The sequence below is a fragment of the Camelus bactrianus genome, chromosome X (genome assembly GCF_048773025.1).
Source record: "Camelus bactrianus isolate YW-2024 breed Bactrian camel chromosome X, ASM4877302v1, whole genome shotgun sequence".
NCBI lineage: Eukaryota > Metazoa > Chordata > Mammalia > Artiodactyla > Camelidae > Camelus > Camelus bactrianus.
The window spans coordinates 85,371,095-85,383,365 of NC_133575.1; the positions used below are offsets into that span (position 1 = coordinate 85,371,095).

General features: G+C 35.9%; 1 protein-coding gene across 22 annotated transcripts in view; it reads right to left on the reverse strand.

The window, feature by feature from the left end:
• The window catches only part of PWWP3B (PWWP domain containing 3B), a 97,633-nt gene that overhangs the window by 64,392 nt on the left and 20,970 nt on the right, over window positions 1–12,271 (reverse strand). For 11 of the 22 annotated variants that reach the window (XM_045523236.2, XM_074359953.1, XM_010963813.3 and 8 more), the window contains 3 exons: window positions 12,161–12,266; window positions 9,842–9,906; window positions 4,852–8,804 (listed from right to left, as the gene is read on the reverse strand). In XM_045523236.2, coding sequence (XP_045379192.1) covers window positions 6,494–8,578 — 2,085 coding nt within the window. In that variant the 5' untranslated portion in view covers window positions 8,579–8,804; window positions 9,842–9,906; window positions 12,161–12,266 and the 3' untranslated portion in view covers window positions 4,852–6,493. Of the gene's footprint in view, window positions 1–4,851; window positions 8,805–9,841; window positions 9,907–12,160; window positions 12,267–12,271 lie in introns of those variants that run through there. The other 11 variants (XR_006727976.2, XR_006727978.2, XR_006727980.2 and 8 more) reach the window with 2 other exon arrangements.

The window sequence follows — 12,271 nt, forward strand, 5'->3', positions numbered from 1 at the left end:
AAAAGTTTGGTAGAATTCACCAGTGAAGACTTACTTGAGAGACTTTTCTTTCTTGAGTAGTTTTTGATTACTGATTTAACCTCTTTATTTATTATAGAACTATTCACATTTTCCATTTTTCCTGAATCAGTTTTGATAGTTTGTATATTTCTAGGAATTTGTCCATTTCATAAACCATAATCTGTTGACATCCAATCATCATAGTATTCTTATTACCCTTCTGATTTCTGTAAGTTCAGTAGTAATATACTCACTTTTATTTCTGGTTTCAGTGATTATTATCCTCTCTCTATTTTTCTTACTCAGTCTACATAAAAATTTTTCAATTTTGTTGATCTTTTCAAAGAACCAATTTTCATTTTGTTCATTCTTTCTATTGTTCTTCTATTCTCTATTTTATGCTTCTTCTGTAAGCTTTATTTTGTTTCTTTTGCTAGCCTTGCATTTAGTTTGCTCTTCTATTTATGTTCTTTAAGGCATTAAGTTAGATTATTGATTTCATACCTTTCTTTTTATTATAGGCAATTGTGACCATAATTTTCTCTCTGAGCCCTGCATGAGTTGCATTCCATAATTTTGATATATTGTGTTTTTATTTTCAGTCATCTCAAGTTATTTTTTAAATTTCTCTTGTGTTTTCTTCTTTGATCCACTGGTTGTTTAAGTATGTGTTGTATAATTTCACATATTTGTGTATTTTCAAATTTTCCTTCTGTTATTGATTTCTAGTTATATTCTTTTGTGGTCAGAAAATACTTTGTGTGATTTAAATCTTTTTACATTTACCGAGTATTGTTTTGTTGTCTAACAAATGGTTTACCTTGGATCCATGTGCACTTGAGATGAATGTGTGCTCTGCTGTTGTATAGTGGAGTGTTCTGTATGTATCTGTTATGTTTGGTTGGTTTATAGTGTTGTTCAACTCTTCTATTTCTTCTTTGATAATTTCTGTAGTTCTATCAATTATTTTAAGTGGGATATACAAGATTACATCTATTGTTGTAGAATCGATTTCTCCCTTAAATTCTGTCAATTTTTGCTTCATATATTTTGGGGGTTTGTTGTTACCCATGTATATGTTTTAATTGTTATATATTCTGGATTACCTGACCCTTTTATCAATATATAATGTCCTTCTTTGTATCTTGTAATTAAAACAAAATCCAGTATTAGTATGGCTAACCAGCTCTCTTTTGGTTATCCTTCTCAGGCTTTTTTTCCTGCTGTTGTATATTGTAGTTGTTTGCTTGGTGAATTTTCTAATTTTTCTATTTTTGTAAAGAGTGTATTCTTTGTTGCGTGTGGTCACTGAAGTCTCTGTTCCATTAGCCTAGTGGCCAGCTAGTGATTTGACAGAGATTTCCCTAAAAGCTTGGAGTCAATTTAAAAAAGAGGAAAGCAGAAGAAGAAGAAAAAGAAAGGAAAAAAGGGAAGGAACAAAACAGAAACAAACAAACAAATCTCCCCTGGTCTTTGTACATTCGCTCTGTTGTGGGGTGCTTTCAATGCTTAGATAGGCCATTAAAAACTCAGCCTTAGGTTTTACTTCCTGCTTATATTGAGTCTTAAGATCAATCAGAGGTCAAAGCTTGGGCCTTCTCAGGTCTTTTGTGAGTATGCATTTAGTCTTGGGTATGCATGTGTCCTTCCAGAGTCCCCAATATAAACAAAAGCATTTCAAACCCTTTATTCTTCCATGTATCTCCTTCCCTAGCTTCTTCCTTGCAAGACTTCAGATTGTCTGCTTCCTGCCTTGTCTGTTATTCTTTGCCCCAGATGGTGGCTTGTGTGTGCCTTTACATGCTTTTGACAAATGCTATCAGGGAGCTACTCCAACCTTGAGAAAGTTCTGAGGGATGCAAAACAAAGGCAAACCCCTGAACAATCCCTCAGGGAGCTGCTGGACCGGCCACAATACATAACAACATTTCTCTGAAAACAAGATTCATGTTACTCATCTAACATTAGCAAGCCATACCAGGTATGTGGGCTGTCATCCCCATGGACACCTTTGAGATGGTGAGTGGCAGATGATAGACAGGTAAATTAAAATGCCTCAACACTCTCTTACCAAAAATTATCAACTACTTTCTTCATTAAGGACTCCCTAGATTGTTGTATTTTTAAAATTGTGGTTTAAGAAAACCCCACATAATATAAAAGTTATCATCATGAATTTTATGTTACAGTTCAGCAGTGTTAAGTATATTCACATCGTTGTGAAACAGATCTCCAAAACTTTATATCTTGCCAAACTGAAACTCTCTGTCTATTAAACAATAATTTCCCTTTTCCTCCCTTCCTAGCTACTGGTAACTCCCATTCTACTTCTGTTTCTATGAACTTGACTATTTTAAATACCTAATGGAAGTGGAATCATACAGTATTTATCTTTTGTGACCAGCTTATTTCACTTAGCATAATATCTTCAAGGTTTGTTGTGGTAACCTGTGATAGGATTTCCTTCAGTTTTAAGGCTGAATAATAGTCCATTGTATGTATATACCATACTTTGTTTATCCATTCATCTGGCAGTGGACATTTGGGTTGCTGTTGCTCCTTTTTTGATTAGATTCCAGAGTTTCAAAAAAGTTGATTCTGACAGTTTTTGAAAGCTTATTTGTTGGTTCAGTAGATTGAAATTTTCCTGGACTTCTCTACAATTTCAGCAAAGCCACTGAATAAATATTTTTTAAAAATTCTGTATCACACATTGAAATCAACATTGAAAATGCATATCACATATTACAATTTTTGTTTGCAATGATTTTGTCTGAACATCTGTCCTCCTCTTAAAACTAACTAATGAAGTAAAAGTTCACCCACATTGAATAGGAAACGCGATGTACTTTTTTATTATATTTTTATTAAATTTTTATTAAAGGAGCGTCTGTAAAATCAGGGAGAAATTAATAAAGTGGTTTCATTCTTCCCATAAATTCAGCTACAGTAGTCATTACTGTGAAGAAATATATAAATGATATTACATGTGAGTTGTAGTGACCTACCTTAAGAGTTTACAAATGCAGTCAAGTCTAGGTTGAGCTTTTAGTGTTTACTTTCACATCAAGTTTTTAAAATAGTTTTTCTAACATTTACTTAAAAAAAAGTCATTTCAAGTCAAGATAAACAGTTAATTGGCTTCAGATTTTAACTTTTAATTTGTGTATGCAAGCATACTTCATTTTATTGTACTTCACTTTATTGTGTTTCATAGATATTGTGGTTTTTTTCAATTGAAGTATAATTGATTTACAATATTGTTAGTCTCAGGGGAACAGCATAGTGATTCAGTTTTTTGCAGATTATATTCCATTGTAGATTATTACAAGATATTGGTATAATTCCCTATGCTATACAGTAATTCTTGTTGCTTATCTATTTTATGTATAGTAGTTTGTATCTGTTAATCTCATACTCCTAATTTATCTCTTCCTTCTTTTATAACCATGAGTTTGTTTTCTATGTCGGAGTCTGTTTTTGCTTTGTATATACATTCATTTGTGTTATTTATTAGATTCCACAAATAAGTGATATCATAATATTTGTCTTTCTCTGTCTGGCTTATTTCACTAAGCATAATATTCCATTTGCAGCAATATGGATGGACCTAGGGAATATTATGCTTAGTGAAATAAGTCAGAGAGAGAAAAACAAATACTATATGATAGTGCTTTTTTTTTTTTTTACAAATTGAAGGTTGTGGCAACCCTGTGTCCAGCAGGTCTATTGGCACCACTTTTCCAGCAGCATTTGCTCACTCTGTGTCTCTCTGTCACATTTTGGTAATTCTCGCAGTATTTCAAAATTTTTCATTTTTATTATATTATTATGGTGATCTGTGATCACTGATCATTGATGTTATTATTGTAGCTGTTTTAGGACTTCACGAACCGTGCTCATGTAAGATGGCAATCTTAATACATCTGTGTATTCTCACTGTTCCACCAATTGGCTGTTGCCCCATCTCACTCTGTCTCCTGGTGCCTCCCCATTCCCTGAGATACAATATTGAAACTAGGCTAATGAATAATTCTACAATGGCCTCTAAGTGCTCAAGTGAAAGGAAGAGTAGCAAGCCTCTCATTTTAAATCAAAAGCTAGAAATGATTAAACTTAGTGAGGATGTATTTGTTGAAAGAAGAGATAGGCTGAAAGCTAGGCCTCTTGTGCCAAACATTAGCCAAGTTGTGAAATCAAAGGAAACATTCTTGAAGGAAATGACAATATAGATGATATCCAGGAAGAATCAGGTGCCCTTCCTTTACCCCAAACTATACACCCAGGAACTCACAAATATGAGGAAGGCTGGAGAGCTCTGGTTTTCAAATACAGGCAGTTAGTCTATGAGGTTAAGAAATATTTCTCATTATTGTGATGAAGAAGTGCACCCTAGTCATTTTAGAAATTAGATTGTCATCTGGCTCACCTAAATCCTCAGAGCAGAGCTTTAAACCACACATTGCTTGGTCTCTTGATTCACAATTGTATGAATAAATGAATGAATGAATGAATGAGGTAGTAAAGAAAGTATTAGAACCAAGAGATAGAGATGGCTCCACTGAGAAAACTGAAGGTGAGTAATATACTAGAATAAAAGGGACACAATATTATAGACTAAATACAGCGTGTCTTCCCAGGGTATAAAGTCCACATATAGTGTGCTGATGGTGTGTTGTCAAATGGTCCTCAGGCTCATGAGGATCGTGAGGAAACTATGTGGAAGGGTAAAGGCTGTATGCTCAAAGAGTCTTGGTCTTAGGCAGGAGGCAGGGTCTGGAGAAAGTTCTGTGGAATCTGAAGCTTAGACATTTTGGAAGGCTTTCTTTTAAAATGACACGAAATCAATCATGAAAGTGAACGTTTATTTAGAATGATAAGATAATGTATAACAAGCATTAAAATGATGACAACTACAATAAGCCAAAATTCCAAAGAAACCATACATATGTATGTGTATTATCTATATTAACACAGAAACACCACTTATGTAGCTGCACAATCTGAAGTCTGATGAAGTGAACATCCAAGGTGAGAGATAGAGCAGTTTTATTGAAAATCAAAACATAGAACTTTTGTAAATTTTACATAAAACATGTGGCCACGTGAACACATAACAAAAGCCCAAGAGTGACAGCTGTCTCACTCTAGGAGTAAAAATGCAGACAGGTTCACGTTAAGCCTTTAATGTTTATTTTTACATCAAGTTTTTAGAATAAAATAGCTCTCTTTATATTTATTCTCACCAAAGTCTTATTTCAAGTTAGTATAAGCAGTTAACTGGCTTCAAACTTTAACTTGCAGTTGTGTATTTTTAAACGTATCAGGATAATTATCATATTTGGCCAAATAGAGACTTTTTCTGTGACCCATTTCCAAATTCACAGATTCTGGTCCATCTACTCTTTCTAGTAGTCTGGAATGATTTACCAGTTGGAATATATATTATTGGAAGCAATTGGAACTACCATACGAATAAGCCACATGATAAAAATTGCCTGGTTTGAAACAACTGACCATGTAATTGGAGATACAAGACTCAGAACAAAGTGCTTGCATTTTCTACAGTTTATATCAAACTGGATGGGCTCTTAAGTGGTCAGCCTGGACTTACACATCGGGAGTAGCCAGACCACGAATACAACGATTCTAGCTGCCTTCCACATGTGGTCAGAAGGCTATATTAAGATACAGCCACTGTTAGTTATGAAGACAGCCAAAAGCCTGTCTGTTTTAAGGAACCATTTAGCTATTGAATAACAGACACTCCCACAAATGGAATTTCAGGGAAGTGTAGAACGAACAATCCTGTTCAAGGCTGCCAAAATTATTTTCTGCATGCTGAGATGTTACTCACACACACATAGACTGCATGCAGGTTGTTCAGTTACTTTATTTTTGAATTCCGGATTGTTTTCTTGCAAAAAGTAATTGCAGCTAGTTATAATATATAGCAAAGCGTCTCTATCTTTGGTTCTATAACTCAGAGATATCTTTTCCAAAAATAAATAAGCATGGCAGGAAAAATAATTCGGCTATCTTAAGAGAAAGCCCAATATTTTATAAAAATTAAGCAAAAATATATAATTGACACTTTTTAACTTTTTCTAATTATCTTGCTTAGTATCTAAAACCAGCGCAACTTTAATATTAAAATGATTGTGCACACTGTATTTAACTATACAGCATAGACACAAAAATGTCAAAAAACAAAATAGTACTTTCCCTTATGAATCATTTAGGAATTATGCATTCTAAAAATGTATGGGAAAGTAGAACTGCTGAAATATGTTAATAAATTGAAGAAATGTAAGAAAAGGAAATGAAGATGTAGCAATACTCAAAGATCCTAGAGATTGCAAAAAAAAAAGTGAACACATCGCTCGAAGTCTCCCATTTCTGGAAAATATTTTTATGTTAGAATCATTCGGAGATTTTCTTTTTAAACTAGTATCTGTGGAAGCTTCCTGTTACGGCTGGACTCTGAGAAGGTTTAATGAGCTTCATTTGTTAATGGTTTCCGTCTCTTTTCAAATAGGATTTTTGCATCAAATAATTCTCGTTCCCTGTATCCTAGAGACGGCCCTTTTAGATACTTCGCTTCCGCTGTCTTGTAATCTAATCCATCAACAGCAGAAATTGAACAAATGATTGCTTCTGGCAGAAGGACTTCCAGGATAAATTTAATTTTATCATCTCTTATCAGAGTTAGCATTTTTTCATCTATTTGTTTGTAGATTTCTTGTAAATATTTCACCACCTCATCCAATTGATCTTCATCCTCAAAGTATGTTTCAATACAGGGTGCAAACCTATTTGCATTCAAAAATGATTTCAGCCACCTGGACCCTTTCGTGCCTTTTAAAATGGCTAAAAGATGGCTCTCTGTTCCCTTTGCATTCACAATGAAGTCCACTAGGTTCTTGTTGGCTCGGTCCCGAGCAGACTTCATTCGGTCTGGAAGAATTTTCTGGAAGGACATTTTCTTGGTCTGGGAAGTCACAACCATTGGTTCCATGGGATTTTCATTATGCAGCTTTGGAAATAAGTTCCTGAAGGTATCCTGTTTGATTACTTTCCGAAGTGGATAACTAATGTCAGCAGCATAATACTCAAGGAAAGAGCCCGTGAAAGAACCACAACCTATTCTAACTCTGTAGTCACAAATCAGTGACATGCACCAGTCAATACTTTCGCTGTAATCCTCCCTGGCTTTTTCCACTAGTGCTTGTTTCTCTTTACAATCAAATTTCTTTAATCTTCTAAAGGACACTCTAATGCCTCTCTTTTCAGGATTCATATTTGCCTCAACAAAAAGCACACTTGCTTTTCTCTCTTTTCGCCTGATGCTTTTTACCACCGCTGGCCAAAATGGGTATTTTTGATATTTAAACCAGACAATCATTCCTGTTTCAAATGAACGTGGCTCATAATGAAAAAGGAAGCGTGGAAGTTCTTCATCTTCCTCATTGTCATCTAATATGGAAGCATCAATAGAATTTAGATTCACTGACTTGTCAGAAGCTTGAAATTCTTCCCCAAGTTCCTCAAAATCCAGGCTCTGAAGATTTCTTTCATTATTCACAAGAAGGAATGAATAATCTGTGACACGGTTAGAGGCACCAAGTGAAACCTGACATTCCCATGAAGAAGGCCTAGGGGATGCCACAGCATCTGTCTCTGATTCCACAGTAGGTTGATTCTGGCTGGTATCTGAGCATGGATTTGAGGGACCCTCTCCAGGATCTTCAATATTCTCTGAGAAGGTAGAGCATTCAGAGGAAATAGCTGGGGCCTCGGGGCAGATGTCCTGGGCCTCCTCTTTCAAAGCTTTGGGCACAGTAAAGATATCCGACGGCAAAGTTGGAGAGAACTTTTCCTCCTTAACACATACATCCTCCTCTTTGATTGTGGAAGGCAAAGTCATAATTGTGGAGATGTCGATCTTTTTCTTGCTCTCCTTTTCATCCTCATCTTCTGAAAGTGAAGGGAAATTCTGGCACCAGCTGAAGTCTTGTGATGACTTTGTTTCCATTTCACTAGGCATAGCGTCAATGATTGCATGTACCTGTGATTTGTCATCATACGGGGAATCATCACTCTCTGAAGACACTAACAAGGATGCTGGCTTTTCATTTTTCTCAAAACACTTTGGAAAATCTTCTTCGTGCTTCTGATACTTCTTACGAGGGGGTGAATCAGAAAGCTTTTGTGGCACATTCTGAGACAGCGTAGTGGTCTCTTCTTCATCTGAACTGCTTGCTTGAGTCAAATTTGTTCTCTCACTCAGAATATCCAGTGCCACTTTTAGTGACTTTGCATAGGCTGTTTCCTCGCTAGGTGGGCCACTGACGTCTGACTGTGCTGCTAGTGAGGAGGCAATAGCTTCAACTTCAGACTTACTTAGGATCTTTGTCTCTGTGCTTTCCACATTAATTTTTTCATCTAGTGAGAGTATTTGAACTTCCAGAAAAAATGTCTTCTTCCTCTTACCATTTGACGAAGTCTCAGATCTGGACAAAACTTTTGCTGGCCACAACTGGTCTTGCCAATTGCATAAGACATACTCAGCATCCATTATGATTTAGATTTGTGTGCCAAGAGGTTATTATTAGAGATTAAGGTGTCTGGCTATTCCTGTCACTACTAAGGCAGTTCCTACCAAAAACAGTACTTATACCAATGCCTCTTTTAGAACTACAAAGAACCACAAAGGTTTTATGACTTGTGTGGCCTGTTCTCCTCCAGGTGAATATCCCAAGGATGCTTGAACACGTTGTTTGAATGGGACAATATGGAAGATACTGAAATAGGGAAAAGGAAAAGGAGAAAAGTATAAGCAAATAAAATTATTTTGCCAAAGGAGATGAGCCAACTGCAAATAGAGAACAGACAGAAGGAAGGACTATGCTCAGTGGGGCATCAGATGGAGAAGAAAAATGAAGCACAATATAAGGTGGGAGTTAAGAATTGGAGAAGTGTTTTTCTAATACCTCAAGCTCAAGAACTTGCCATAATTATTGCAAGGAGTGACTATATGTGCATGATGGCAAAGGTGGGAGAGACTGTGGTAGTGTGTCAGGAACTCTATTTAATGTTATTAGATACTTTGGGACTTTTGTGCCCCTAATGTTATCCCTAGGGCAGTGGGACTCTAAACTTAGCATACATCAGAATCATCTGGAGGAACTGTTAAAACTACATTTCTAGGCCCTATCCTGAGAATTTTATTCAGAAGGTCTGGATAGGATCCAACACTTTGTATTTTATAATAAGTGATCAAGTGATGGTAAGGCTACCTGTCCAAGAACTCTTTGGAAGCACTGTTCTAGCTGAACACACAGCTTTATAATTCTTCAGCTGTAAATGCTTCCCGGTCCACCCAAAGCAGGTGGACAAAGATAATAGGGTCTGTATCTCCTGACCCCAGACCACAACACAATGACCTTGTTAATAGTATGAGCTTAGAAGGCAGAGATTCAGAATGGCTGCTAGGTTCACATATTGGACTGGATAATTATCACAGATTTCTTAAGAGTCAGGTAGCTGGCTAGGACCTCAGGTAGAAATGTGAATAGTCTCTCCCATGATTTCTTCATAGTGGTTTAACACATGAAATTCTTTTCCCAAAGCAGAAGTTATTACTTCTAATTATAAAACATTATGGCTACAGAACAGGGAGCGAAATGAATTGTATCTCAAATTCTCAACCTAAAATGATTTTAAAATGAAATGTGGTTTTTTAATTTAAAAATGCAGAGAAGGAAGCAAAATAAATTATATCCCAAGTTCTCAATATGTTTTTAATTTGAAATATTTTGTGAAATGGGAAGAGCCTTACCTGATGTAGAGTCTGGCCCTGTGATCGGGTTGTCTTGATTCTCACTCCAGAAGGAGACAGGCTGCCTAAAAGGAGACAGGGAATCAAATGAATTACATGGACAAGGCATAAAGAAATTTTTCTACTAAAACTTTAGAAGGAATGTCATTCTGAAACACAGGAATGAAATGAAAACTCATCTGTGATGTAGATAAGATGTTTATTGTCCTCCTTATTCTTATTATTTTAAATGATCTCTGTGTAATACAGTTACGCTATTTGGTCCATGCTTAAATCATCTTTCTCAGGAAAAGTGTGCAATAAGGTCAAGAGAGCAGGGAAGTAACAACTGCCTTGTGTCTACTATGAGCCAGACTATAGATTCTGTTTGAATCTTCAAATCAATCGCCATGTGAATTTTCCCTCCTTTACACATCTACTTTTTCAACAGAAATTTAATCACACTCTACCTGCTGTCTCACAGTCCGCTAATACAAAATACGTTTCACTGCTTTCTTGGTCTACTTCATAAAAATGGTTGCCTGGAGAATGTTTAGGAAAGCGCCATCTTGTGACTATAACCAGAACTGCAGCCTCCTCAGAAGCTATTTGCAAAGCCTCAATCACTAATGTATTTTTCTTATGAGAGAAGGGTGGGGACTACATTTAGCCAGTCAGGAGCCTTCCCAGGCTTCTAGAACTTTCTAAGTTCAAGGGTTTTGTGTAGAATGGTAAGAGGATCTTAATGTGTTCAACTACAATGTTTCTGGTTATAAAATATCCAGAGCTTATTAAAAATTGAAAAGATGCAGAAAGATACATGGTAAACTAAGTACAACTATATACGAATAATCACTATGAATATTTTCTATCTTTCCAAAATGTTTTTACATGTATAGACAAATGAGTATCATTTCAAAACAACATCAGATCTCAATTAAGAGCATAGTTTGAACATCATCCTACATAAGTATTTTCCACATGATTTATGAATTACTTTAAATGAGGTTTTCCTCACATTTGAAACAAAATATTGCAATATTTTCCCTGATGATGTAAGGTAAGTAAATTAATAAGTATATATTCATATTTCAAAAAATAGACAGCAGTAAAGCTAGTCCTGTTTCTCCAACTACACAAATAATCTTGTTAAAAGTGTGGCAGATATATTTTCCCAGATTTGGCTGCATTAATTATAGTAGCATATATATGTCCTGCTAACACATATATTTATTTTTAAGTGAGATTATATGACCAATGCTATGCTGCAATTTACTTTTTTTCACTTTACTTCGCAGACATTTCAAATCACTACATGTAGGGGTTCATGTGTTTATTTTCCAGATACGTAGTATTGCACTGTATGGATGCACTATGCTATACAATATTGCTAAAGCTGCTAATAGAAATAAACCAGATCCTCTCTCTGTCTCATTCTTAAACTTAAAAGATAGAGAAAAATGGTTATTGCTGCCCACAGCCATACCTGTGGTCTTACAGGACAAGTTGGAAGGAGGACAAACATAGGGCCGTAGCCATAGCACAGCAACGAGGCTACGCTGTTGATCAGGTCCAGGAAAATTTCCACTATCGGCAAAAGACTGGGAGCAGGGGTATGTCTGCATGTGTGTGTGTGTCTATGAATGCTTATGTGTTTGAAACAAATTGGGTATATTGTTTTAGCTTTGTTTTCTTTTATGATTATAAAATTAATCATGGGGAAGTCTCCTCTAAAGATACTGACACAGGCTAAGAAATAATATTAAAATAGTTACTTGACCATCCAGAAATGCTGACTAACATGGGAGTTTATTTTCTCCCATATTTATTCTAATTAAACACATATACATGCATATATATGTGCAAGTGTCTTCACTCAAATACATATATGTTCCCATTTCCATGCTCATGTACAGGTGACACATACACAGTCTTTCTATATGTAAATCAATTTATAGAAGTATTTCCCCCTATGCTGTCATATATTTTTATCCATCATTTTCTGTGCAAATTAATAAGTGCTTAAAAATTCAAACAGTAATAGAATATCTAGCAATATAAACATGGAATGCCAAGTCAATAAATTAGTATGAACAGCCATGCTTCACTGAAGTCTTAATATAGAGGCTGTAATCTGATCACCCCTTCTCCCACTGTGGACTTTTAAAGCATTGGGAGTTACAAAAATTCCAAAGGATTAATTCTTTCAAAATGCCAGCAATTCTCTCAAAACTACACACTCTTCGCAGCCCTCTAAGACCACTGTCCCTACTTTTCACATCTTTACTCTAGGGTCCTGAGGAATCCCTATAAAATAACTAGATTTAAGACAGCCATTACCTTGAAGCTTCTTGTCAGCTGCAGCCTGGTGAAATGCAGCTCCTCCCCCAAGACTGGCCTGGCACAGCTCACTCCCAAGCTTCTCAGAGGATGCTCCGCCCCCGCCCTGTG